Source organism: Ailuropoda melanoleuca, chromosome 5 (genome assembly GCF_002007445.2).
Source record: "Ailuropoda melanoleuca isolate Jingjing chromosome 5, ASM200744v2, whole genome shotgun sequence".
Classification (NCBI taxonomy): Eukaryota; Metazoa; Chordata; class Mammalia; order Carnivora; family Ursidae; genus Ailuropoda; species Ailuropoda melanoleuca.
Genome location: NC_048222.1, coordinates 48,107,076 through 48,134,480, shown reverse-complemented (window position 1 = coordinate 48,134,480; position 27,405 = coordinate 48,107,076). Strand labels below are relative to the sequence as shown.

At 36.4% G+C, this 27,405-nt stretch overlaps 1 protein-coding gene across 5 annotated transcripts in view; it reads left to right on the top strand.

The window, feature by feature from the left end:
- Nucleotides 1-27,405, top strand: part of MINDY2 (MINDY lysine 48 deubiquitinase 2) — a 77,454-nt gene that overhangs the window by 14,045 nt on the left and 36,004 nt on the right. For all 5 annotated transcript variants that reach the window (XM_034660914.1, XM_034660913.1, XM_034660910.1 and 2 more), the window contains exons 2-4: nt 1,716-1,773; nt 15,835-15,899; nt 20,870-21,028. In XM_034660914.1, coding sequence (XP_034516805.1) covers nt 1,716-1,773; nt 15,835-15,899; nt 20,870-21,028 — 282 coding nt within the window. The remainder of the gene's footprint in view (nt 1-1,715; nt 1,774-15,834; nt 15,900-20,869; nt 21,029-27,405) is intronic.

Below are 27,405 nucleotides of genomic sequence, written 5' to 3'. Positions count from 1 at the left end.
TCAATTGTCATGTGTGCTCTCAGAGGATATCAAACTATTCTGTTTTACAGAGATCTGTTTTAGAACTTATTTTATTCATTGATTAAAACAAACAAAATATTGTGACATGCTATTACCACATTTGCTAACATAAACACCCAGAGCACCTTCTTCAACACTTGAGGAATTATTGGAAAAGTTGATGATTTAAATGATTTCCTTGGTTGAACAGAAAATAATTCCCAAAAAGTAACTCCTGAAAAATTTTAAATTCTGTTACTGTTCTCCTGTCATTGATATTTAATTACTTTGTTTGATTTTAATTACTTTGGCAAAATTTGATATTTTATTACTTTGTTTGAGTTTCCATCCTACAGTATTTACAAATATACCACAGAGTATGCTTTTGAAAAAGTCAGTTAAAATATTTATAACCATTGGCTGTAATGTCTTTGTAACTCATCTGACAACTCAATTGAAACATTAATGTAGACTAATGTGTTGCGGCTGAATTAACTTTAGAGACTTAAATATGATTGTAATATATGTATCTACCTTTAACCTTTTTATTGTGAACTATAACACATAGAATACCTAAAACAGAGATGTATAGTTTAACAAGTTATTATAAAGTAAATGTCAGTGGAACTTCCATGCAAGTCAAGAAATAGAGCATTGCCAGCATCCCAGAAGGCTTTTTTTTTTTTTTTTTTTTTTAAGATTTATTTATTTATTTGAGAGAGAGAATCTCAGGCTGAGCACAGAGCCTGACCCGGGGTTCAATCCCACGACCCTGAGATGACGACCTTATCGGAAACTAAGAGTCAGACACTCACCTGACTGTGCCACCCGGGTGCCCTCCAGAAGGCTCTTATATGCCCCTTTCCAACTATAATTCCTTCCCTTACCCCTAGTGCTAACCATATTCTGATTTTTATAGTATCTGTTTCCTTACTTTTCTTTATAACTTTATCACCATGTATGCAGCTGTAAACGGTATAGTTTAATTTTGCCTGCTTTTAAACTTCGCAAGTGGAATCATACAGTGTGAATTCTTCAGTATATGCTTAATATATTTTTTTAAGATTTTATTTATTTATTTGAGAGAGAGAGAATGACAGTGTGAGCAGGGGTAGAGGCAGAGGGAGAGAGAGAACCAGACTCCCTGCTAAGCAGGGAGCCCAACGCGGAGCTCAGTCCCAGGATTCTGGGATCATGACCTGAGCCAAGGGCAGACCCTTAACCAGCTGAGCCATCCAGGTGCCCCTGACTAATACTTTAATATTGTATTCATTATAGTCATTCAATAAAAATGGCCAAGGTAAACTGAAGTAATGGGATATGGAGCTATGTTCAAACCTGTCTTCAGTAAAACTGGTTCATGGGTGACCTGTCACATGTTTGATGCCTCTTCCTGCCCTTCAACTGGTCTATAATGTAGGACATTGTTGGAGGTGCCTCGTGACAATCGTAGTGGGTGGTGAAAGGGGTAGCACTTGGTTTTGAAAACAGATTTCTCAGTGTCTCTATGAGATCTTATATCACCCTGTAAATTTTATGGTGATAAGATTGACTTTGTCATATTTTATAAAGATTAGTTATAAAGATTTTAATAACAAATATTAATGTATACTAGTAGATACATATGTACACATACATACTTATGTTTCTGACTGAAGAAACACTTTAATCACCTAAAACATTTGATTTTATAGAAAAAATACTTTGTTTTTCAGGTGAAACTTCCACCGATGATGGAAATCATAACTGCTGAACAGCTGATGGAATATTTAGGTTAGTGTTGAAAAGTGGATGATTTTGTATCTCTTTCAAAATAAAGTCTCCAAAGCAATATATTACCAAATCGCATCTTTCTGAAGTGCTATTATATAATCTGCCTTAAAATTTTAATTTTGAATCTCTTAATTAAAAATTTGTATCAGTATGTTACTGTTCTTGGGTGTTAAACCTTCCTGAAGGCTTTTTCTAACCAGCATTAAAATTCTATAATATAAATAAGGAGACTGGTAACTTCCAGAAAAGAACAAGATACATATTAATTCCCAATAAATTGCAGAATGGGAAATGGTACAGAAATTCTGACATGCATGTAGAAAGTGTTAAAAATATATATATATATTGAGTAGACTTGAATTAAAGACCCAGGAGGTGATTGGGAGAATCACTATCCGAAGTATGATTCATGGACCTACACCAGTCTATGAAATGTTAGTTACCAATCTGCAGTGATATAGGGGCTTATGCCAAAATGTAAAACATTTACCTGAGCACACTGTTTAGTTCATCTGAAATTTTTCATAGCAAAATTTTCTTGAAGAGGGCAGTGTCGTAAGTTGCAATCTTTATGCAAGCTTCTTATTTCAAAACAGACTAGTAATACACAGTTTGCAGAACAGCTGCTTTCAGTAGAACTTGTTTACAGAGCAGGTTGCTATATATCACACTGAGGTCTTTTACAGTTTAGCAAATAGTAATTTATGTATTTATACTGTTACCAAACAGGAAACCTTGATCCACATTCTTAGTTTTTTTAATAATTAAATTTTTATTTTAAAAAAAATTTTGTAAAAATTTTTTTTTGGTCAGCTGATTAGTCTACACCATTCCAGACTACAAGCTGATTTTTAATGAAATATAGGCTTAGTGAATTAATGGAGATTGTAACTTTTGGAAGACCCGTTTCTTTATGTAATTACTATCATTTAATCCTATTCACTGGTTAGGGAAATCTCATAGTTAAGGGTAGATTACTTTGAATACCCATATATCTGGAAATAGAATTTCTGTTTATACGTCTTTTAGTCTAGCTTAGTGATTCTTAAACTTTGTGATTTCTAAATTACATTTCATAATTGGAAATTATGTTTCATGGGGAAGGCTGAAATGTGCTTGGTGCTTTTGATGAATAGCCAGTATGACTTCCAAGAAGTGTGCGAAGGTGATGACATTTGAGAGTTTATGGATACAGGTCAAATATGGCCCTGTAGGCTGTTATAGCAACTTGTGATGTTTGCTGTGAGTGAGCTTGGAAGCCATTAGAGAATTTTGAACGAGGACTGATGGGATCTGACTTTGAGTGTAACAAGAATTCTCTGGCTGAAACTAGAACGTAGGAAGGAAAGGACGAGCAGGAATATTAGGAAGCTGTTACAACAAAAGATGCTATTACAACTGGCAAAAATGGTGGTCACTTCAAACGAGGTAGTAGATGTGGAGATTGTAAAATGTGGTCAGATTCTGGATAGAGAGCTGACAAAATTTACTAATCAGTTGAATGTAGAGTGAGAGTGGTTCACCCCGTGGTTTTTTCTTGCACAACTGGAAAGATGGCGTTAACATCAGCTGAAACAAGAAAAAAAAATGGAAGGAACATGTTTAGGAAGAATAACAGGATTTTGGTTTTGGGATGTTGACTGACACCGAAGTGGAAATTACAGGATGGCAGTTGGATATATAAATCTAGAGTTCAGAGGAGAGGTATAGGTCAGTGCTGTACAATAGAAATTTCTGTGATGATAGAAAGGTTCAATATCTCTGCTATCTAGTTTGGTAGCTACTAGCCACATGTGGCTCTTGAGCTCTTAACATACAGCTAATGTGCCTGGGGACCTGAATATTAAATTTAGTTTTAATTAATTAAAATTATATAGGCATATGTTGCTACTGGCTAACGTAATGGGCATTGCAGATCTAGCCTATAAATATGCATTTGGGAACAGACAACATATGTAAGTGGTAGACTGAGTGAAATCACAACGAGAATGAATGTAGATAGAGAAGGGAGGGATCAATGGACTGAGTATGGGACATGCTAATGATTAGAAGTTGTGGAAGAAGGAACAGGTGTGTTCAAGCCAGGTAGAAGAAAAACAGGAGACTGATTTCCTAGAATCCAAATGAAGTTTCACCGAACCAAATGCTGCTAATAGTTCAAGCAGTGTGAAGACTAAAAATTGACTATTAATTGAACCATAAAAAGGTCACTGGTAACCTCAAAAAGTGCATGGGAGGAGACCAGACAGGGTAGGTACAAGAGAACATTGGAAACCTTTATACACAGCCAGTAGCAATGACATAACACAGCCATTTTGGAAAACAGTTTGTCAGTTCCTTAAAAAGTTAAACAGAATTACCGTATGACCCATAATTTCACCCAAGGGAAGTAAAAACACACATTGAAACTTGTACAGGAATGTTCATGACAGGATTGTTCTTAATAACCAAAAAAATGGAAGCTCATATGTCATCCGCTGATGAGTGGATAAACAAAATATGGTATATCCTTACAATGAAATATTGGCCACAAAAAGGAATGTACTGATACATACTCTAATGTGGATAAAACTTAGACATTATGCTAAGTTAAAGAAGCCAAGTCAAGAAAGACCACATAATTTTATGATTACATTTATATGAGATGTCCAGAATAAACAAATTTATAGAGACAGAAATAGATTAGTGGTTGCTTGGGACTGGTGAAGAGGATAAGGGGGCAAATAGGGATTGACAGGTAATGGGTACAGAATTTCTTTTGGGGGGACAAAAATGTTCTAAAATTAAATCATGATGATTTCACAATCCTGTTAACATACTTTCAAAATATCGAATTGTATACTTTACATGGGTTTATTGTGTGATATGTGAATTACATCTCAATAAGCCATTTTAAAAAAGAAAACTGGAGGAAGGGAATTGAAAAGAGTTCTTTTGACAAACAGAAGAATTAGTCTTAGGTAGTATAGATAGCTCATCGGTAACAAGAGGTGAGACAGAATGTATTAAAAATAGTTGCAGGTAGGTGGGTAGATGTGGTTGTGGTAGCTTGTAGGTCTTTCAAGTATTTTTATTTTCTCAGTGAAATAGGGAACCAGGTCATCAGCTGAGAGCGAGGATGACGAAAGAGTTGTTGGATGTGAGAGGGAAGGTATGAAATAGTTGCCTATCAAAGAGTAGGAGAGTGAATGGGAGAGATGATATGTTCCTGGGCATTACCTCTGAAGTTAGTGAGAGCAGCAAGCATGCTGGTATGATTTCTGCAGTCACATTTAGCTGCATGAGTATAGGCCTACATGGGAGGGGGGGCAGGATTTAACCGGAGTTGGGTTTTTGCCCGGTGAGTATGTTGAAGAAAGAGTCTAGGGAATTGAAGATGTGTGTCCAGAGTGATTATAATGACGGGCCAAGGATTTGAGTTGCATAAAGAGGAAATGAAGATATAAACGTGCTGAAAAAACAAATGTGAATGAGTTAAAGGACTAGAGGGGTCCTGATACAGCTTAAGAATTTTTGGAGCTTGGTAATGACAAAGCTGTATGACCATGGGGGATGAGTTCCTGAGGTAAGATAGAATATAAGATTTTTGTTGAAGAAGTCAAGGAAGAGAAAGGCTAGATTATTGGATGGATTATCTTCATTAATACTGAAATTACCAAAAAATTATGTCAGGATTTGTGTTAGGGAGAGATAGTGAGCTAGGAATGAGAGGGATTGACATGGAAGTTGGTAGAGAACTGCAACCACGTGGGTGGATGATGGGTAGTATTATTCGATGGCATGAGTTTTAAAACAGGAGTTTTAGGGAAGAGGAGAGAAAGAATGACAATATGACAATAAGGAGTAAGTAGATATCTGCTTCACCTCCAGGCTCACTGGTAAAGAAACATGAGAGAGAACTATCACTTGAGAAGGCTGCAGTGTCATTAAGGGAAAGCCAAATTTCATTTAGGTAAGAAGGTGAAGGGAGCATTAAGAGAAGAAAATACCTGGAAGATTTTGCTGACAAAGGTCCATGAGTTCCAGAGGACACTGAAATTCAAGATAAGAATTTAGGAGTTATCAGTATAAAAATGGCATTTAAATCGGTGGAAATTGATGAGAGCATTAAGGGAGACAGTGTAAAGAGAGAAGAGAAGAGGGTCAGGATAGTCCCCTGAAGTTTCCCAGCATGGAGAGATGGGGTAGAGCAGTATTTCTAAATCTTTTTTTAATTATTGCCTCCTAAGGAGCCTTTGAAGACATTTTGTCCTAATCACCACTCCAGGAAATTTTAACACCACAGACGTACTGTATGTTTCTTCATGTACTGTGCCCTTTGAAAGCCACAAACCATTATACTAGCTAAAATATTTTTGGCTTCTCCACCAGGGAATCAGTTTTTGTCCTGGAGGCAGCATGGCCCCTGCTGAAGTGCATGGGGTAGAGGACAGAGAAGTTAAGAGAAGTAGTAGCCAGTAAGATAGAAGAGCCAGGAGAGGTGGTATAGTGAAGCCAAGAGGAGTGCTAGAAGGAAGGAGAGGGGATATAGAATACTGGAGAGTACTCTCCATGTGATTTGGCAACGTGGAGGCTCTTGTGATCTTCACAGAAACAGTGTCACTACAGTGATGGGAGGGAAATGGAGTGGTGAGTTTAAGCACATCTAAGAGGTGAATAAGTGGAGACCTCAAGTGCAGATAACTTTTGAGAAATTTGTCAGCAATGGGTATGAGAAGTGGGTGAGAAGTAGGAAAAGGTTTAATAGAGAACATATGACTTGTTTTGGGTTTTAAGTATAGTTAGAATCTAAGCCCTTGTAAAGAAGAAAAACAATGTTACAGGGCTAGGTGGAAACTATTTTAAGTTCAGGCTAGAGGTGAAAATATATAAGGGATATTTAGAGGAATGGTGAATGATTACAATTTGTAGTTGGCAAGCATATTGAATCGTTGTTGGAGTGGAGATTGGCTTAGGTGGGTTACAGCCAAATTGTGAAGTCTTGGGAGCCAGGTTGAGGAGTTTGGGCTTAATATAATAGGCCATTCAATCTATTTTAGTTTCTTAAGTGTAGTAAGTAACATGTTAAGTGTAGTTTTTAAGATGGTCTGATTGAGACCAATTAGGAAATATTAATAGTTCTCAGATGTGGTCAAATATCATCAGATATTTGAAGTTTAATATATATAATTTAAGTGATGAGAACATATATTTCTGAGCCCAATTTCCTATCCATCTCTTCCATATCTAATTACTGTCTTTGTTCTCAGATCGTGACCATAATCACTAAACCTGCACTGTCCAGTACAGTAACCACTAGCCACATCTGGCTGTTGAGCACTTAAAAATTTGCCAGTGTGAATTGAGATGTTCTATAAGTATAAAATATACACTGGATTTCAAAGACTTAATGCAAAAAAAAAAAGTATCATTGAGCTTTATACTGTTGAAATGATAATATTTTTAATATACTGGGCTAAATAAATGGTTTAAATTAATTTCACCTATTTTTACTTTTTTCAATGTGACTACTAGAAAATTTAAAGTTACATATGGGGTTATATTTGTGGCTTGCATTATATCTTGGACAGTGTTAACCTAAACTATATTGCTACTCCACAGCTTCTAACTTCATTCTGGCACTGCTCTCTGTACTGTCATAGGTTGATGCCATTTACCTAACCTCCTCCCTGAAAGGCTCATATACTCAAAAGTATGTCCCTCCTCCCCCTTTACCACTCAAAAGTATTCTTTTTTTTTTTTTTTAAAGATTTTATTTATTTATTCGACAGAGATAGAGACGGCCAGCGAGAGGGAACACAAGCAGGGGGAGTGGGAGAGGAAGAAGCAGGCTCATAGCAGAGGAGCCTGATGTGGGGCTCGGATCCCATAACGCCGGGATCACGCCCTGAGCCGAAGGCAGACGCTTAACCGCTGTGCCACCCAGGCGCCCCAACTCAAAAGTATTCTTGACATAATATTTGTAATTCCCATGACTTTTCTTTTTATTTTATTTTTCTTATCCAGCAAATATTGACTGAGCACATACTGTGGACAAGTTATTTGGAGGTGTCAACAATGCAGTAAATATGGCAGCATAAGTGTATTCTACTATGAAAATGTTAACGTGGTTTTCTTGGGAGAAAATAATTAGCGTGTCTTTGTATTATTTGTTAGCTAGCAAAGCCGTGAGGAAGCAGGACATAGGGTAGAGAATTTTAGTAGGAAAAAGAAAAATTGAGGAAGAAACATCTAAATCTGGGGTAGCTAAAGAGGTTTGGAAGTCCTGAGTTAGAGGGACTCAGCTACTAGGGGCAGCATGGAAGTAATATGATCCTAATGGGAGGTGGGAGAGAAGTAAGCAAGAATGAGGTGAGAAAAGGGATTCTGAAGACCCTGCCTTGCCAAAAGTAAACGTTATTCAGAGCCAACCCTGCCAGAACAAATTGTTTAATTTTCTAAGCTATTTGGATTTTCTCCTCTAGAGATTACTTCAGTTCTCTGGAGGAACCAGAGATGCTTTTGAATTAACAAGCAAATGCTAGTAGAAAGATTGTAAGACAAACCATTAATTGCTTTCCTAGAACCTAGCTTAGAGATCACAGGGAATGGGAATTTTGATTGGCAAACATTAGAGGAGAAATAAATTTTAATTTGAAAATTTCTGTTCCTAGGGTATTGGAGCAGGGCCAGACATGGACATGGCTATTGGAGGGCTTTGGCATTGAGAAAGGAACATTGCAAGCTAGGATACATAGGAAGTGCTGGGACGTTTAATAAAATAAGGTGGGAAGAAGTATAGATGGAAGGCAGAACATGGGTAAGAAGATAATGTAAAGCAGCACCACACAAGCGGGAATATATACTATGGCTTTAACTATCCAAAATAGTTTGTATGATGATGACTAAGGAAAATAGTTGTGTGAATAGTGGTGGTGTCTGACTTTTAAAAAGATAATTTATTCTATCTTTACATATAAATACTGTATAGGGAGGTCACTGTTAAAGCATTTTAATTTTGCCCAAAGTTGACTTGTCTTCTCTTTTTTCCTGATGCTCACTTGGGATAAGCTAACTACCGCCAAACCCTCTCTTCCAGTTTTTGGCCTAATGTAGCTGTGAGGTTTTTGTTTCTTGATTTCTGTTTGTCTGGAATGTCCCATTAGTAGCAAAGTCTTATGGATTCTTTTTCTGAAGTTTTTTCCTCTCTCTGTGTACTTCACAGTATGAATTACTACAAACTCCTGTTGTTTCCTCTCCCCTCCAAGTTAGCCTACGTAACAGTGTTATCTTCCTAAAGCATCAGTTTCATACTTCACTTGTCTACTTATAAAGGTAAAGATCCCTTACGATCTTTCACAAGCAGCCAAACTTATCAACATACTATTTATGATTTTCTATTATCTGATCCAGTTTACTTGTCCAGCCATATTTCCCACCACTCTACAACATAAATCTTTTTTTAAATAAATGGCATCATCTCTGCCTTTCCTTTCTTTCTTTTTTTTTTTTTAAGATTTATTTATTTTAGAGTGTGCGCACAAGCCAGGGGAGGGGTAAAGGGAGAGGGAAAGAAAGAAAATCCTCAAGCAGACTCTCTGCTGAGTACGGAGCCTGACAAAGGGCTTGATCCCAGGATCTCAGGATCATGACCCGAGCCAAAATCCAGAATCAGTTGCTTAACCAACTGAGCCACCCAGGCACCCCTACAACATTAATCTTACATATAAACCTTCTTATGAGCTGTCCATATGGCATGATGTTTCTTTCTTCCTTCTTTTTATTTTGTAAGATTTTATTTTTAAGTAGACTCTACACCCAACGTGGGGCTGGAACTCACAACCCCAAGGTCAAGAGTTTGCATGCTCTACTGACTGAGCTAGTCAGGTGCCCCACGGCATGATATTTCTTTTATGTGCTTTTCTGTCACTTTTTCTCCCTCAAAGAATGCTTTTTCCCTCACTGCCTTGCCAAGTTCTGCCCCTTTTTCTGAATCTAGTTTAGATATGACCCCCTCCAAAGGATATTTCTAGGTGCTGTAGGCTTTATCAATATCTCTTTTCAAAATCAATTGGTACTTCAGGCATTTATTACATGTCACGCTATATTATCTTTTACATCGTCTCATTCTGTTTCTTGTATGTTCTTTTCCCAATCAAGTTATTAGTTTTTTAAGAGAAACATTTATTTCCTAATATTTGTTTTAGCCTATTATTAAATACAGTAGATTCTCTAGAGTCTCAATAAATACTTTCTGATTATATTAGTATCATTTTCATTTGTTTGTTTTTTGAGAGGGAGAGAGAGAAGTGGGGGAGGGGCAAAGGGAGAGAATCTTGAGCAGGCTCCTCGCCTAGCGCAGAGCCTAACGTGGGGCTTGATCTCATAACCCTAAGATCACGACCTGAGCCAAAATCAAGAGTCAGACGCTTAACTGACTGAGCCCCTGAAAGAGTATTGTTTGACCAAATTCAGATATAAAAGTTAGATAAACCAGATAAAACAATACTCTTAAGAGATGATTTATTGGGGCGCCTGGGTGGCTCAGTCGTTAAGCGTCTGCCTTCGGCTCAGGGCGTGATCCCGGCGTTATGGGATCGAGCCCCACATCAGGCTCCTCTGCTATGAGCCTGCTTCTTCCTCTCCCACTCCCCCTGCTTGTGTTCCCGCTCTCGCTGGCTGTCTCTATCTCTGTCAAATAAATAAATAAAATCTTTAAAAAAAAAAAAAAGATGATTTATTTATCGAAACTCCAACTTAGTCTTTTTAAAATATCTGATTTTTTTTTATTACAAACTTTCCTAATAATATAGATACCTATTGCTGCACAACACATCACCCCAAAATTCACTGGTTTAATAATGAACATTTATTTTCCAGTGGTGTCTGTACATCAGGAACCTGGGCATGGTTTAGCTAAGTGATTGGCTCAGGGTCTCTCATGAGGCTGAAGGCAGGGTGTCAGCTGCGGCCCAGCTCAGGAGGATCTGCTTTCAAGGTTATTCACAGGGCTGTTGGCAGGATTGAGTTCCTCATAGGTTGTTGGACTGAGGTTCTCGGTTCCTCACTAACTGTAGCCAGAGTCCTCCTTTAGTTCCATGCCATGCAGGCCTCTCCATAAGGCAGTTCAGATCATGGCACCTGGCTTTCCTCAGACTGAGCATGTGGGAGAGTATCATGACAAAAGCCACAATATTCTGTATTCTAATTTCAGAAGTGACATTTCATTATTTATGACATTTTTTTATTCACTGGAAGTGAATTAATAAGTCCAATCCATACTCAAGGGAAGGGGATTATACAAAGATGTGAATACCAGAAGACAGGAATTATTGAGGTCCATCTAAAAGTAGGCTCCATACCTAGCATGGAGCCCCATTTGGGGCTCAAACTCATGACTCTGAGATCAAGACCCGAGCTGAGATCAAGAGTCGGACACCCAAACAACTGAGCCACCCAGGTGCCTCTATTGAGGTCCATCTGAGAAGCTGCTTACCTTAGCCATGCTATTGTCTTGTGCAGGCATCTTTTCTGGCCTCAGGAAAAGAGGAGTTGTGTATTTGAGTCTTTCACAATAATTATTCTACTCTTAGCATCTAAGTTTTTATCTATGATAGAATATTCAGGGTCATTTAATATTGAATTCTAAAATGTTCTGCCTCCTGAGTCTACTAAGGTTTTAGTGAGAAAAGCAAATACAGGATATATACAGAACCTAAATATAAAATACGAGTATAGTAATTGTGTCCTCAGTTATTTGAATTAAATGTATAAAATTTACTTAAAGTGAAGTTTTCAGTTAAATGCTATATGAAAGCCTCAACATACAAGTATATAATGTGCTTGTATGGAGAGGACTCAAAAATGTTAAGTGGACTTGCTTATACTTTTTTATGAATCTGCTAATTTAGTGCTTTGGGAGTTCTTGTGCCTAAATGGAATAAAATCATCACAGGTTATATTTTAGCATCTTAAAGTTCTAATTGAAAGCATACGAAGGGGGCACCTGGGTGGCTCAGTCGGTTGAGTGTCTGCCTTTGGCTCAGGTCATGACCCCAGGGTCCTGGGATCAAGTCCGACATCAGGCTCCTGGCTCAGTGGGGAGTCTGCTGCTCCCTTTCCCTCTGCACTGCCCCGCTCATGCTCTCTCTCAAATAAATAAATAAAATCTTAAAAAAAAAAGAAAAAGCACACACAAAAAGCACAAGTAATAATATACTGATGTTCATAGGAATCTTTTGTTATCAGAGATTCTTGATGTTATCAGAAATCTCTTGTTGAAAAGCTTAAGAGAATACTTGATCCAGCCTTTAGAGGTTTATTTTGAATCAGAAAAATAAAAGTTATATTAAAAACAATTTTTGGGTCCATAGAGCATGACTCAGTCCATAGAGCATGCAGCTCTTGATCTCCGGGTTGTGAGTTCAAGCCCCACATTGAGTGTAGAGATTATTTAAAAATAAAATCTTCAAAACAAAACAAAACAAAACCAACCCATACAGTTTTATCAACTTAGTGATTTGGGAGGCTAGGTGAGAAGTTGGTTTCGTATATTGCTATTTATATCAAAATAAATTCCAGATAAATTAGAGATTTAAACATTAAAAAAGGTAAACATAAAATTACATGAAGAAAGCACATGTGAATGTTTGTATATGCTTAAGAGGTAAAGATCTTTCTAAGCATGACATCCAACCAGAAGCCATAATAGAAGAATTTGACTTTATTAAATTTAAATATTTCTGTATGGTTAAAAAAAGTAGACAAAAAGCATCACCGTAAAGTCAGAATACAATATAGGGAAAAAATATTTGCTGTACAATGTAACAGGAAGTGTTCTAATTCTTCTAATTGAAAAAGAGTTTTTACAGAAATAGACCCATAAATGTAGAGAACAAACTGATAGTTGCCAGAGGGGAGGAGGTGCGTGAGGGGATGGGCAAAGTGGGTGAAAGGAAGTGGGAAGGTACAGACTTCCAGTTATGGAATGACTAAGTCATGGGGATGAAAGTTACAACATAGGAAATACAGTCAACGATGTTGTAATAGTGCTGTATGATGACAGATGGTAGCTATACTTCTGAGCATAGCATTACATATAAAGTTGTTGAGTCACTATGTTGTAAACCTGAAACTAATACAACATTGTATATCAACTATACTTCCATTAAAAAAAAAAGGCATTTTAAAAATCTTAAGGGCACCTGGGTGGCTCAGTCAATTAAGCATCTGCCTTCAGCTCAGGTCTTGATCCCAGGGTCCTAGGATCAAGTCCCACATCAGGCTCCCTGCTCAGCAGGGAGTCTGCTTCTCCCTCACCCTCTGCCCCTCCTCCCCTCTCATGCTCTCTCTCTCAAATAAGCAAATAAAAATCTTTAATAAAGAAAAAAATCTTTAGAAAGGGAGGGGAGTGCTTGGCTGTCTTAGTTAGTGGAGCACGCAACTCTTGGTCTCTGGGTTGTGAGTTTGCCCCATGTTGGGTGTAGAGATTACTTAAAAATAAAAACTTTTTTGCATTCTTTTAATTTTAATGTTTTTTTATTATATTATGTTAGTCACCATACAGTACATCCCTGGTTTCTGGTGTAAAGTTTGATGATTCATTAGTTGCGTATAACACCCAGTGCACCATGCAGTACGTGCCCTCCTTACTACCCATCACCAGTCTCCCATTCCCCCACCCCCCTCCCCTCTGAAGCCCTCAGTTTGTTTCTCAGAGTCCATAGTCTCTCATGCTTCATTCCCCCTTCTGATTACCCCCNCCCCTTCTTTATCCCTTTCTTCCCCTACCGATCTTCCTAGTTCTTATGTTCCATAGATGAGAGAAATCATATAATTGTCTTTATCAGCAGTAGTGCAATGGCTGGGTCATAGGGTAGTTCAATTTTTAACTTTTTAAGGGACCTCCACACTGTTTTCCAGAGTGGCTGTACCAACTTGCATTCCCACCAACAATGTAGGAGGGATCCCCTTTCTCCACATCCTCTCCAGCAATTGTTGTTTCTTGCCTTGTCAATTTTTGCCATTCTAACTGGCGTAAGGTGGTATCTCAGTGTGGTTTTGATTTGAATTTCCCTGATGGCTAATGATTTTGAACATTTTTTCATGTGTCTGTTAGCCATTTGTATGTCATCATTGGAAAAGTGTCTGTTCATATCTTCTGCCCATTTTTTGATTTATTTGTTTCTCGTGTATTGAGTTTGAGAAGTTCTTTGTAGATCTTGGATACCAGTCTTTTATCTGTGGCATCATTTGCAAATATATTCTCCCATTCCGTGGGCTGCCTCTTAGGTTTTTTTGACTGTTTCCTTGGCTGTGCAGAAGCTTTTTATCTTGATGAAGTCCCACAAGTTCTAAAAATAAAATCTTTTAAAAAGTCATTTTACTAAAAAAGTTTTTACAGTTCAGTAAGAAAAAATGATACTTGTATAGGTAGGCAATTAAAAAAATGTAAAAGTATGGGGGTGCCTGGCTGGCTCAGTTGGTTAAGTGTCAGACTCTTGGTTTCTGCTTAGGTATTGATCTCATGGGTTGTGAAATCGAGCCCACCCCCCTCGGGCTCCCTGCTCAGCAGGGAGTCTGCTTGAAGATTCTCTCCATCTGCCCCTCCTCCCATTTGCTCATTCTTTCTTTCAAATAAATAAATAAATCATAAAAAAGGAAAGTATATATAGTTAATATATAATTAAAAAGACAAAACATAGGGGCACCCAGGTAGCTCAGTTAGTTAAGCATCCGACTCTTGGTTTTGGCTCAGGTCATGATCCCATGGGTTGTGAGATTGAGTCCTGCATTGGGCTCCATGCTTAGCGTGGAGTCTGCTTGAGATTCTTTCTCCCACCCTCCCTCTCTGCTCCTTCCCCTGCTTGCATGTGCTCTTTTTCTCTCTAAAATAATCAATAAAATCTTTTTAAAAAGTAAAAAGGCAAAACATAAAAAAGTTATTACACACACACACATATATATATATATTTTTAGATTTACTTACTTGACAGAGAGAGAGGGGGGAGAGGGAGAGCACAAGCTGGGAGACAGAGGGAGAGGGAGAAGCAGGCTCCCTGGGAGCCCAATGCATGGGACCCTGGGATCATGACCTGAGCTGAAGGCAGATGCTTAACTGACTGAGCCACTAAGGTGCCCCAGATACTGCATATATTAAAATGGTGTTACATAGATTAAAAAGGTGCTACAGGGGCTCCTGGGTGGCACAGCAGTTAAGCGTCTGCCTTCGGCTCAGGGCGTGATCCCGGCGTTATGGGATCGAGCCCCACATCAGGCTCCTCCGCTATGAGCCTGCTTCTTCCTCTCCCACTCCCCCTGCTTGTGTTCCCTCTCTCGCTGGCCGTCTCCATCTCTGTCGAATAAATAAATAAAATCTTTAAAAAAAAAAAAAGGTGCTACATATACTAAAAGTCATACATGTATTAAAAAGATGGGGGACAGTGATAACAAAAATACACATATAAAATCATATAAATACATATATACCAGTTTTTCAAGGGCAAAAAATATTTTGTGTACTTCTTAGAATGGCAGACGTTTAAAACACTGATAACACTTGTTTTTTTTTTTTTCTTAAGATTTTTTTATTACTTATTTGACAGAGGGCACAAGTATGGGGAACAGCAGGCAGAGGGAGAGGGAGAAGCAGACTTCCCTGCAGAGCAGGGAGCCTGATGCAGTGCTCAATCCCAGGACCCTGAGATCATGACCTGATTAAAAGGCTTAACCAGATGAGCCACCCAGGTGACCCAGTAACAGCCATTCTTGAAAAAATAATGAGGTAGCAGTTTCTATTGTTGATAGCAATGAGACTTCGTACAACCTTTTAGAACTTTATTGTAGTGACATGGAAAAATGCTCAAATATATTGTAAAGTGGAAGAAATAAATTCAAAAGCATTATAGTGTGTACATTGAAAAAACTGTTTGAGACTGTAGCAATTAGTTAATACTGATTTTTCTCTGAGTAGAACTAGGGGTCAATTTTGTGTCACATTTCTACAATTGATAATTAAAATCATTACCTTTGTAATGAAGAAGTAATATTTTAAAAGGGCAACTTCACAATTTCTTTTTACAGGAGACTACATGCTTGATGCAAAGCCAAAAGAAATTTCAGAAATTCAACGTTTAAACTATGAGCAGGTAATAGACACAATTTTTGTTATATTAAAATGTGTAATTTTTAACTTATGGATGTATTCATTGTTCTGTCAGTGGCTTTGTAGGCATATTCGTTTTCTTATTTTACAACCCTCTAAAAATGTAAAAACCATTCTCAGCTTCAGCCAGTTTTAGCCCGGGCCATACTTTTCTGATCTCTGTTTTATATGAACATATTATGAACATATGGAATAAAACATAGGTATTATCCTACAGATCTCTGTAGAATGATAGCCTGGTATTTTTCTTGAAAAATTGATTTTCAAGTGGATTTGTCATTGATTGTCTTTCCTCATTTTATTTATGTTTTATAATTAAGTTGTATTTGAGAGGAAGTTGAGTAAATGATGTCTGTTATGTATCATTAGGACAAAATCTGTTATTTTGTAGTTTCAATGTGTCTACATTTCATGCGTGTTTTTTGGAGATTCTATTCTGTAAAATAGGAGAAGCTCAAAACTAATGGAACTGGAAGAAAACAAGGGGAACTTCATTTTCATCAGTATTGTTCTTCTGTTTGACAGTAAAAGGCAAGAAGGAATCAGGTTCTTACAGTAGAAGGAGGTATCAAGGAAGGAATAGACATCATTGGAACCTTTTTATTTACTTTCAAAGCAACCTTTTTTACATTCTTTTACCAGTATCAAATTGGCAAAAAAAGAAGCAAAACTCATTTCAGTATTGCAAAATTTCTTGAATTTGAATTATCAGATAATCTATTCCTAATAGAATTGAAAAGCCAAATGTATTGCATTGCTTCACTCTGTAAGGTAGGAAGTCTGTAGCTAAAGCCAAATTGGTAGGCTAAGTCATTTAAATTCTATTGGAATTTGTAGCTTAAAGCAGTAATTTCCAAATAGTTTGAGCGTTAGAAAATCTTTTAGGGGTGCCTGGGTGGCTCGGTCGTTGGGCGTCTGCCTTTGGCTCAGGGCGTGATCCCAGAGTCCTGGGATTGAGCCCCACATCAGGCTCCTGCGCTGGGAGCCTGCTTCTTCCTCTCCTACTCCTCCTGCCTGTGTTCCCTCTCTTGCTGGCTGTCTGTCTCTCTGTTAAATAAATAAAAAAATAAAAAATCTTTTAAAAAAACACAAAAAACTTTTCAAATGAAATCTCATGCCACCCTTTAATATATAAAAGTGCAGTTTTGTATCACCCTCAATATTCATTTTATTTTTGTTGCACAGTCTTGAGAATATCTTGATTGATGATTGTTTGCCAATGATATCAGCATTTTGTTTGTTTTTTCAAGTTCATCTTGCAGTCTCAGGAAATACTTCCATTAAGGTGATCTAGACTCTTGGAAGATGATTGGAAGTAAAGTTTTGTTTCAAGTTGAACCAATATCTAACAACCACTTACATATCTTAAGAGAAATACATGTCAGATGAAAAATATCCTGTATTTAAGATACACTCTTAAACTATTTATAAGGTATTATGATTTCATTACTATTAGTTGTGAGAAGAGCATGTACCAGGCTGATGAGGCTGAGTTTAAGCTGAGGTGTTTAATGTGCTACAGGTGTGATTTAATAGTGCTCTTTTTTGTATAATTTTATGTGAACAGAAAATTTTAAGCCTGAATTTGAGAAAGACCAATGTAGAGCTGAAATCTTCCTAATTAAAACTTCTTTGCCAGAAGTAGTAATATAAACAAAAAGCAAATTTTTTCCAGTTTTGTTTAATGATAGATACTCTGACAACACAAGAAAGCACTCTATGTGTGTGTGTATGTATGACAGGTTTTTAAATGACTGCAAATATATTTGTAAAGTATATTTTATATTTAAATTAAAAATACTTCATCATGTCAGAAGTACCTTTGTGAAAAATTCCATAAAACAGTTTAACCACTGGCTTAAAGGAAAGCAACCATCCCAAGGATTATATTTGATATTATTAATATCATAATTTGGATTTAAGAACAAAATGGCAAAATAGTTATCCTAGTTCTTTGTTCACAAATGTTCATTTTTATGTGTTATTAATATCTATGGAGATTATCAAATGGTGTCAACTTAGATATTTTATTTTATTTTTTTTTTAAAGATTGTATTTATTTATTCGACAGAGATAGACAGCCAGCGAGAGAGGGAACACAAGCAGGGGGAGTGGGAGAGGAAGACAGGCTCATAGCAGAGGGGAGCCTGACGTGGGGCTCGATCCCACAATGCCGGAATCACGCCCTGAGCCGAAGGCAGACGCTTAACCGCTGTGCCACCCAGGCACCCCTCAACTTAGATATTTTAATACTACATAATTTATAAAGAAATGTAGAAGATTATATAAAAGTGTAAGCATGACCCCAGGAGCTATTAGAAATTATACCTACCCTAAAGGAAATGGAGTGACTGGCAAAGAAGAATTTAACAAATGTAGAAGAAAAATCAGTAGCAGTAGAGCCATAATCCTACAATCGTCCCTTATTACTATTTTTTCAGATTCATCATTGCTATGGCTTAGGAAAAGTTTTACAACACTGAAGGGAAAAAAATGTAAGCTGATTATTTTCAAGGGTTCCACTTTTGGGAAGATTGAAAAAATACATTGTTTTGGGAGAATATAGTTATTAGGAAGAGGTGAAACTGGTGAAAGCCAGACTATATAACAATGTTACCCTGTTATAAATTCTTCATTGATAAATTTAAAAAATTTGAGTAATTTCTATTTTCAGTCTGTATAGCCTCTTCGAATGGAGTTTTATTTGGTAAAACAATTTTGTTCTTACGACCTAAGTTTATCTTCTTCAGATTTCAGAAAGTCCCCAGTTTTAATATAAAAGGATTTATTTCCTGTTCACCCTTTCTACTATAAGGCCCCCAGTAGGCTGTAGTCCCCTCCTATTTTATATATTCAGTATGTAGCACAGTGTCTGATTAACAGTAGGGATTAAATAAAAATTATATTAAATTTCATATATTGGAGTTTTTTGTTTCATCAAATATATTCTCTATAAGTATGACCATATTTAATGTATTAAGTTAAGAAAAATATGTTTTAAAATAGTATTCATCACAGATTTATGTGACCATATTTACAGAGAAAACAGATGTGGACAGAATGACTCCTTAATTTGGGCAACAAGTCTTTGTTATCTTTGTTTTTCTGTCTTTCTCTGACTTCATCTACCACTTTCTACTTAATTAATTTTGTTCTAGCCATTCGGGACCCCTTGCTGTTCCATGGACATAGTATCAAATCATTTCTGCATCAGAGTTTTTGTACTAGTGTCTACTTTGTCTGGAGTGCTTTTTTTCCCCAGAACTTCACAAGACTCAGTGTTTTGCTTTGGTTGATATTTAAATTCCATTTTGAAAGAACTCCCCCACCTTTTTAAAGCAGTTTACAGCAAAACTGAGTGGAAAGAACAGAATTGCCATATACCTCCTGTCCCTCCTCGCTCCCCATCCCACAAATACAAACGTTCTCCTACTATCAGCATCCATTCATTGATACATTTGTTATAATTGATGAATCTATACTGACTCATGATTACCACCCAGAGTCCATAGTTCACATTAGGGTTCACTCCTGTTAAACATTCTATGGGTTTTGAAAATGTATAATGACAAATGTCCACCATTGTAGTACCATACAGAATATGTATGTACAGACTAGTTTAATTGCCCTAAAAAATCCTCTGTGTTCTGCCTATACTTCCCTCCCTCTTCCTAACCCCTGGCAGCCACTGAGCTTTCTACTGCTTCCATTGTTTTGCCTTTCCCAGAATATCATTTGGACTCATACAGTATGTAGCCATTTCAGGTTGGCTTCTTTCACTTAGTAATGTACATTTAAATTTTCTCTGTCTTTTCAAGCTTAATAGCTCATTTCTTTTTCTTTTTAAATTGTGATTAAAAAGCAATATAAAATTTAGGGGCACCTGGGTGGCTCAGTTGCTTTAAGCATCTGCCTTTGGCATAGGTCATGATCCCAGGGTTCTGGGATCAGGTGCCTGAGACAGGCTTCCTGCTCAGTGGGGAGTCCGCTTCTCCCTCTCTCTCTGCCCCTCCCCTACTCATGCTCTCTCTTCTCTCTCTCTCTCAAATAAATAAATAAAATCTTAAAATATATATAAAATTTAATCCCTTAACATGTTTAAGTGTATAGTTCAGTAGTGTTAACTATATACACATTGATAACAGATCTCTAGGACATTTTCATCTTATAAAACCGTGAAACTCTAAACCCATTGAACAACTCCTTAGCTTTCCCTTTGTCCATCCCTTGACAACCACCGTTCTACTTTCTGTTTCCAGGATTTTGACTACTCTAGATATTTCATGTAAGTGGAATCACATAGTATTTGTCCTTTTGTGATTGCTTATTTCACTCAGCATAATGTCCTCAATTTGTATCCATATTGTAGCATGTAATAGAATTTCTTTTTAAGGCTGAATAATATTCCATTGTATGTATATACCATAGTGTCTCTATCCATTTATCTGTCAATGGACATTTGGGCTGTTTCCACCTCTTGACTCTTGTGAATAATGCTGCAGTGAACATGGGTGTGCAAGTATCTCTTCAAGATGTTATTTTCAGTTCTTTTGGATATATGCCCAGAAGTGGGAGAGGTAATACTCTTTGACTAGAAACTTTGTCTTTGGTCTTTCTGGCCTAAGTAGGTCCATCATCTCTGTCAGTCTGTATGTCATTATCCTGTTCAGTTTTTCTTAAATACTTGACATTATATTGTATATATTTTTCTCTCAAAATAGAATATTAGTTACATGAGATCAGGAACTTTGTTTTATATACTGTTATCTCTTTAGAACTCCAACTGTGCCTGATACATAGTAGGCATTTAATAATAAAAATTGGTTGAAGGGACAAATAAATTGGTTAAAATGGAAAATTAGAAGTTAATGTTCCTGCATTCAAGTATCTTTGTTGTTGTTGTCATTGTCATTTCATTTTTCTCATCTTTACGTTTCTCCTTTCTATTTTCAGAATATGAGTGATGCTATGGCAATCTTGCACAAACTACAGACAGGCTTGGATGTAAATGTAAAATTCACTGGTGTTCGAGTTTTTGAATATACACCAGAATGCATTGTGTTTGATCTTCTTGATATTCCTTTGTACCATGGGTGGTTAGTGGATCCACAGGTAAGTATGAAAATTTAAAATTATATAAACACAAATGTAGTAAAATTTTATTCATTTGGAAATTTAATCTAGATTTATATTTTCTGATTGTTTTATATGTATATATATTTTTGTTTTGGGGGGGAGGGAGAGTGAGTGGAAGTGGCAGAAGAAGAGGGAGAGAGACAGACTCTTAAGCATGTTCCATACCTAGCATGGAGCCCAACACGGGGCTCGATCTCATGACCCCGAGATCGTGACCTGAGCTGAAATCAAGAGTCGGACCCTTAACCGACTGAACTACGCAGGTGCCCCTCTGGTTGTTATATTTTTGTGCTTTTACCTGAAATTAGCCAAGTTGTGAGGTTAAGGGCACTGTCCTCCAGACTGCTCAAATTGTCCAAGACTTCTGACTATAACTACAAGGAGTTGGGAGTCACCTACAAAGTTGAGTCCCCGTTCTCACTGACACTTACTGTTATTTAGATTATGGTCATACTAATAGGTATAAAATTGTAACTCATTGTGGATTTGTTTGTATTTCTTTTGACTAATAATGTTGAACATCTTTTCCTGTGCTTATTGGCCATTTGTATATGTTCTTAGGAGAAATGTCTGCAGATCCCTTCCCCATTTTTAATTGGGCTATTTGTCTTTTTGTTATAGAGTTGCAAGAGTTCTTTATATATTCTAGGTATAAGTTTCTTACTAGATATATGGTTCATAAATATTTTCTCCCATTCCGTGGATAGTCTTTTTGCTTTCTTGATGGTGTTCTTGAAGCCCAAAAGTTTTTAATTTTGATGACGTCCAATTTATCTCTTTTTTTTTTTTTTCTGTTGTTGCTTATGCTTTTGGTGTCCTAAGGAGGCTTTGCCTAACCCAAAGTCACAAAGATTTACTCCTGTATCTTCTAAGAGTTTTATAAAGTTTTAGTGCTTATATTGAGGAGTGTGGTCAATCAGTTTTGAGTTAATCTTTGTATATAGTTTGATGAGGGATCCAGTTTTATTCTTTTGCATGTGCATATCCAGTTGTCCTAGTAGTATTTGTTGTATTCTTTGTAAAAGACTATTCTTTCCCCCATTGAATTGTCTTGTCACTCAGAGTGATCTTTGTAAAATAACCCTCCCCTTGATTCCTATGCCCCCTCCTTTCATTAAAAGCCTCCACTGTAACTTCAATAAGATTACAAAATCCTTATTGGAGTTTTTATGATATGCTGCATGACTTAGACTCTGCCTGTCTGTCCAACTTCACCTCATATAATTCCCCCCCCTTTTTTTTTTACTCTCTTGTAATGCTAACTGCTCTCCTGTTCTTCAGACATGTCAAGTTCATTTCCATTTCAGGTTTTTCTACTGGCTGATTGCCTACTGCGGAACATTGTATTGCTACCCTAACACAATGTTCTCCCAGATCTTCATGTTTCTGGTACCTCATTATTCAGATCTCAGGTCAAATATCACCTTGTTAGAGAGACCCTTTCTGAAACTTGTTGAAATTAGTCACCTTCCTTTTCCCCAGTCATTTCCTCTCCCATGATCTTATTTGATTTTCTTTATCACTTACCATTATCTGGAATTATTATTTATTTCTTTACTTGATTGACTCTCATCTCCCACTAGAAAGTTTTATGAAGGCTAGGCTCTTATAGCTCATTGTTTAGAGCAGTGGTTGGCACATAGGAGGGTCTTAGTAAATATTGATTGTTGGCATGAAGCACGTATACATGTCCCCATGTGTTAACTACAAGGATGGAGAGATCACAGTAGCAGTAGTTTCCTTATTCCTGTCTGTTGGTAAAAGCAACTGGTAGTCTGGGCAAGGAAGGCATGGCTTACTGTAAACAGGGCATCTGTATCTTTATTGGCGTTCTGTCTCTGAGAATATCACTGAAAAGTGTAACATGTCCGGTATTTTACATATCCAAGGTGAGTCATGTCAGATCCTGGCAGATGACAATGGCAGGTTGCCTAGATTCTTGAGGAGAATGAGCTGACAGCCTGAGGAAATTAAGCCTGAGTTCTTAAAAACTGTATTCAGATCATCTCTCTGACTGTCTGTGTAGAGCTATATACTGTCTGGTAAACAGTTGAATTCATATGCTTAAAGAAAAACATATACTCAAATGTAGAAATGAAATTGTTCATCAGACTTTTCTGGAATACATAGTGGTTTTCAAACTCTTGGAAGTGGTGAGGGCTGTGCTTTTTATCTATTTTACTTAACTTATTTTGTGACAGAATGAATCTGCTGCTGAGAAAGAAAAAAGAACAAGGCAAAAATTTGAAATCTATAGGTGTATGTGAACTACCTCTCAGAACTGGTTAGTTCTTTGTGTTCTGATGATGTATTCTGCAAATGATGATCTTGCAAATAAATTTCAGCTCTCAATGATGGGCACCAGAATTCAGGCACTGAGAGGACTATTTCTCTATTATGAATTGATTACTAACTCTTTAAAAGCAACATTGGAAGCCAGATAACAGTGGAAATGATACATTGAGTGTGCTGAAAGAAGACAAATGCTAACCTGTAATCCTGTTCCCAGAAAAATTATCTTTTAAGAATGGAACAAAATCATTTTGTAGATTAATTAAATTAAGACAGCTTTGTTGGGGTGCTTAGCTGGCTCAGTCAGTAGAGTATGTGACTTTTGATCTCAGCATTGTAAGTTTGAGCCCCACATTGGGTGTTAAGATTACTTAAAAATTTTTTTAAATCTCAAAAAAAAAAAAAAAAAGCTTCTTGGCAATAAACTAACATTAATGGAAATTCTAAACAAGGATTTTTAGAAAGAAGGAAAATGATCTTGGATGGAGGGAAAAGTGAATGAAGAGAAAATAACATGATAAATATGTGGATAAATGTAAATGTGGACTGTATCAAAAAATAACACTATCTTTTGGGATTTAAAAAAAAATTAGCAAATACAAAAATAATAACATAAGTTGGGAGGAAGGTAAAGTATTCTAAATTGTTAAGAGAATATTAACTTCTGACTTTGTGTAGGGATAGATGTTATAGTTTCTATAACTTCTTTGTCCAATGTGGTAGCCAAGTGTGGCTATTTAAACTTAATTAAAAATTTAGTTTCTGAGTTGCACTAGGTACATTTCAATTGCTCAGTTAGCCACATGCGGCTAGGGGATATCTTATTGAGCAACACAGATTTGGAATATTTCCATTATTACAGAATGTGCTGTTGGATAACGCTCTTTTAGAGTAGCTATGAAAAGAATAGAAAACATAGTGGGTAACTTCTAGATTAGTAGAAAAGAGAAAAATTACTCTAAAAAGAAGGAAGAAAGAAGAGGTAAAGGAATGTTGAGCTACAAAGAGAATAGATGTAATAAATTCAAGTGTATAAATAATTATAGTAATTGTAAATAGGACTAAATGCTGTAGTTAAAAGTGGTTCTGAGGCTGGATTAAAAAATATATATATATTTTGTTCAGAAGAGGTATAAAAAACAAAGGTTACAAGTAAAGAGAGGGAAAAAAAAATGCCATATGGTTGCTTAATGTTTAATTTGCCGAGGAGATATAATTTTAAATCTGTATGTGCCTGGAGATACCTAGGAAGTAAATACCTGATCGATGGCTCATTCTTTGGACCCATGGGAACCATCACAAAGAATAAAAGTCAGTTTTTGACAATAAAAAATAAAATTTGTACACAACTAATCGTAAAATCTCAAAGTACATAAGCAAAATTTAACAAAATTATAAAAAGAAATAGATTGCCATACTGGAAGATGTTATATCTTTCTCTGTAATTGATAGAAACAGAAAACAAAACCTAATGAATGTATATTCTTTAAAAAAAATTAGTAAACTTTTTATTTTTGAATAATTTCAGATTCATAGGAAATTTGCAAAGATATTACAGAGAATTCCTGCATACTTTTCACCCCATTTCTCTTATCTTACGTGACCTTGGTACATATGTCATAACTTAATATTGGTACATTACTATTAGCTATATTAGAGTCTTCATTCACACTTCACCAATTTATTTTATTTTTTTTAAGTTTTTATTTAAATTCCAGTGAACATACAGTGTAATTTAGTTTCAGGTGTGTAATACATTGATTCAGCATTTCCATACATCACCTGGTGCTCATCATGACACGTGCACTCCTTCCTCCCTATCACCTATCTCACCCATCCTCCCCACCTCTCTCTCTCGTAACCACCGGTTTGTTCTCTACAGTTAAGAGTCTGTTTCTTGGTTTGCCTCTCTCTCTTTTTTTTCTGTGCTCATTTGTTTTGTTTTAAAAATTCCAAGTATGAGTGAAAACATATGGTATTTGTCTTTCTCTGACTGACTGGCTTATTTCACTTAGTATTATACATTCTAGCTCCACCCATGTCGTTGCAAATGGTAAGAGTTCATTCTTCTTTATGGCTGAGTAATATTCCATTATATATGTATATGTATGTGTGTGTGTGTGTATATATATATATATATATATATATATCTGTTCATCAGTCGGCGGACATTTGGGCTCTTTCCATAATTTGGCTATTGTAGATAATGCTGCTGTAAACATTGGGGTGCAGGTATCCCTTTGAATTAGTATTTTTGTATTCTTTGGGTAAATACCTAGTAGTGCAGTTGCTGGGTCATAGGATAGTTCTATTTTTAACTTTTTTAGGAATCTCCATACTGTTTTCTAGAGCAGCTGCACCAGTTTGCACTCCCATCAACAGTGCAAGAGGATTCCCCTTTCTCCACATCCTCACCGACACCTATTGTTTCTTGTCTTGTTGATTTTAACCATTCTGACAGGTGTGAGGTGATATCTCATTGTACTTTTGGTTTGTATTTCCCTGATAATGAGTGATGTTGAGTATCTTTTCATGTGTCTGTTAGCCATATGTCTTCTTTGGAAAAATGTCTGTTCATGTCTTCTGCCCATTTTTTAACTGGATTGTTTGTTTTTTGGGGGTGTTAAGTTTTATAAGTTGTTTATTTGGATGCTAACCCTTTATCAGATATGTCATTTGCAGATATCTTCTCCCATTCCATAGGTCGCCTTTTAGTTTTGTTGATTGTTTCCTTTGCTCTGCAGAAGCCTTTTATTTTGATGTAGTTCCAGTAGTTTGTTTTTGCTTTTGTTTCCCTTGCCTGAGGAGATGTATCTAGTAAGAAGTTGCTAGGGCTGATGTCAAAGAAGTTATTGCCTGTATTCCCCTCTAGCATTTTTATGGTTTCAGTTCTCACACACTTCACCAGTTTTTCCACTAATTGTTGTTGTTGTTATTGTTCCATAATCTAACATTGCATTTAATCATCATATCTTCCTAATCTCCTCCTGTCCATGACATTTTCTCTTGTGTTTTTTTTTTTTGAACCTGACTGTACATTCTTTTTATACATTCATGAAATTTATAAAAACTGACCTACTGCCGGGCTATAAAGTTTAAGTTTCAGCAAATTTCTAAGGATTTAAATCGTATAGAGTATAGAATATCTTCTGACCACAGTGCAATTAAGCTAGAAATCAGTAGAAAAATAATAGAAATTGCTTGGGCCAAAAAGATGGTAATGAAAGAGTATATTTTAACCTGCACAATAACCAAATCCATATCAGAACTTGTGAGATTTAGCTAAAACAGCTTTTAGAGGGATTTTTAAAGTCCTAAAGTAAGATTGAAAGCTAATAAACTATATATCCATTTTAAGAGCAGAAAGTGTTAAAAAAAATCAGAAAAGCAGAAAGTGTTAAAATAGAAAGTAAATATGTAGTAAAAAAGACTAAAAAAGCTAAAATTCTTCAAATAAACATTCTTCAAAAAGAATTTTAAAATGACAAACACAAGGGGCACCTGGCTGGCTCAGTTGGTAGAGTATGTGACTCTTGATCTCGGGGTTGTGAGTTTGAGCCCCACACTGGGTATAGAGATTACTTAAAAATAAAATCTTTAAAAAAAATAAATAAGGTGACAGAAAATGAAATTTTGAAAGTACGTCATTTACATAGCATAAGTTCCTAGGAATAAAGCTGACAAAAAGATGTGCAAGATCTCTGTGTGGACAATTTTAAAATTTGAGAGAAATTATAGACCTGTGTAAATATAGGTCTCTATTCTTAGATTTTAAGACAATTTATACAGATGTCCGTTCTCTCTAAAGTCAGTTATAGTTTCAGTATGACCCAAACAAAATCCCAGCAGATTTATGGGGAGTAGTTGCGGAATGAGACAAGTGGATTCTACAATTTTTGTGGAAATGCGAAGGTCTGGGAATAGAAGCCATGATATACTTGAAGCAGAACAAGCAGGGAAGACTTGCTCTTCCAGATAGGAAATACTTCAAATATTGTAATTAAGAACTAGACCAATGACAGAGAATAGAGAACCCAAAAAGATCATGTATATATAGACAG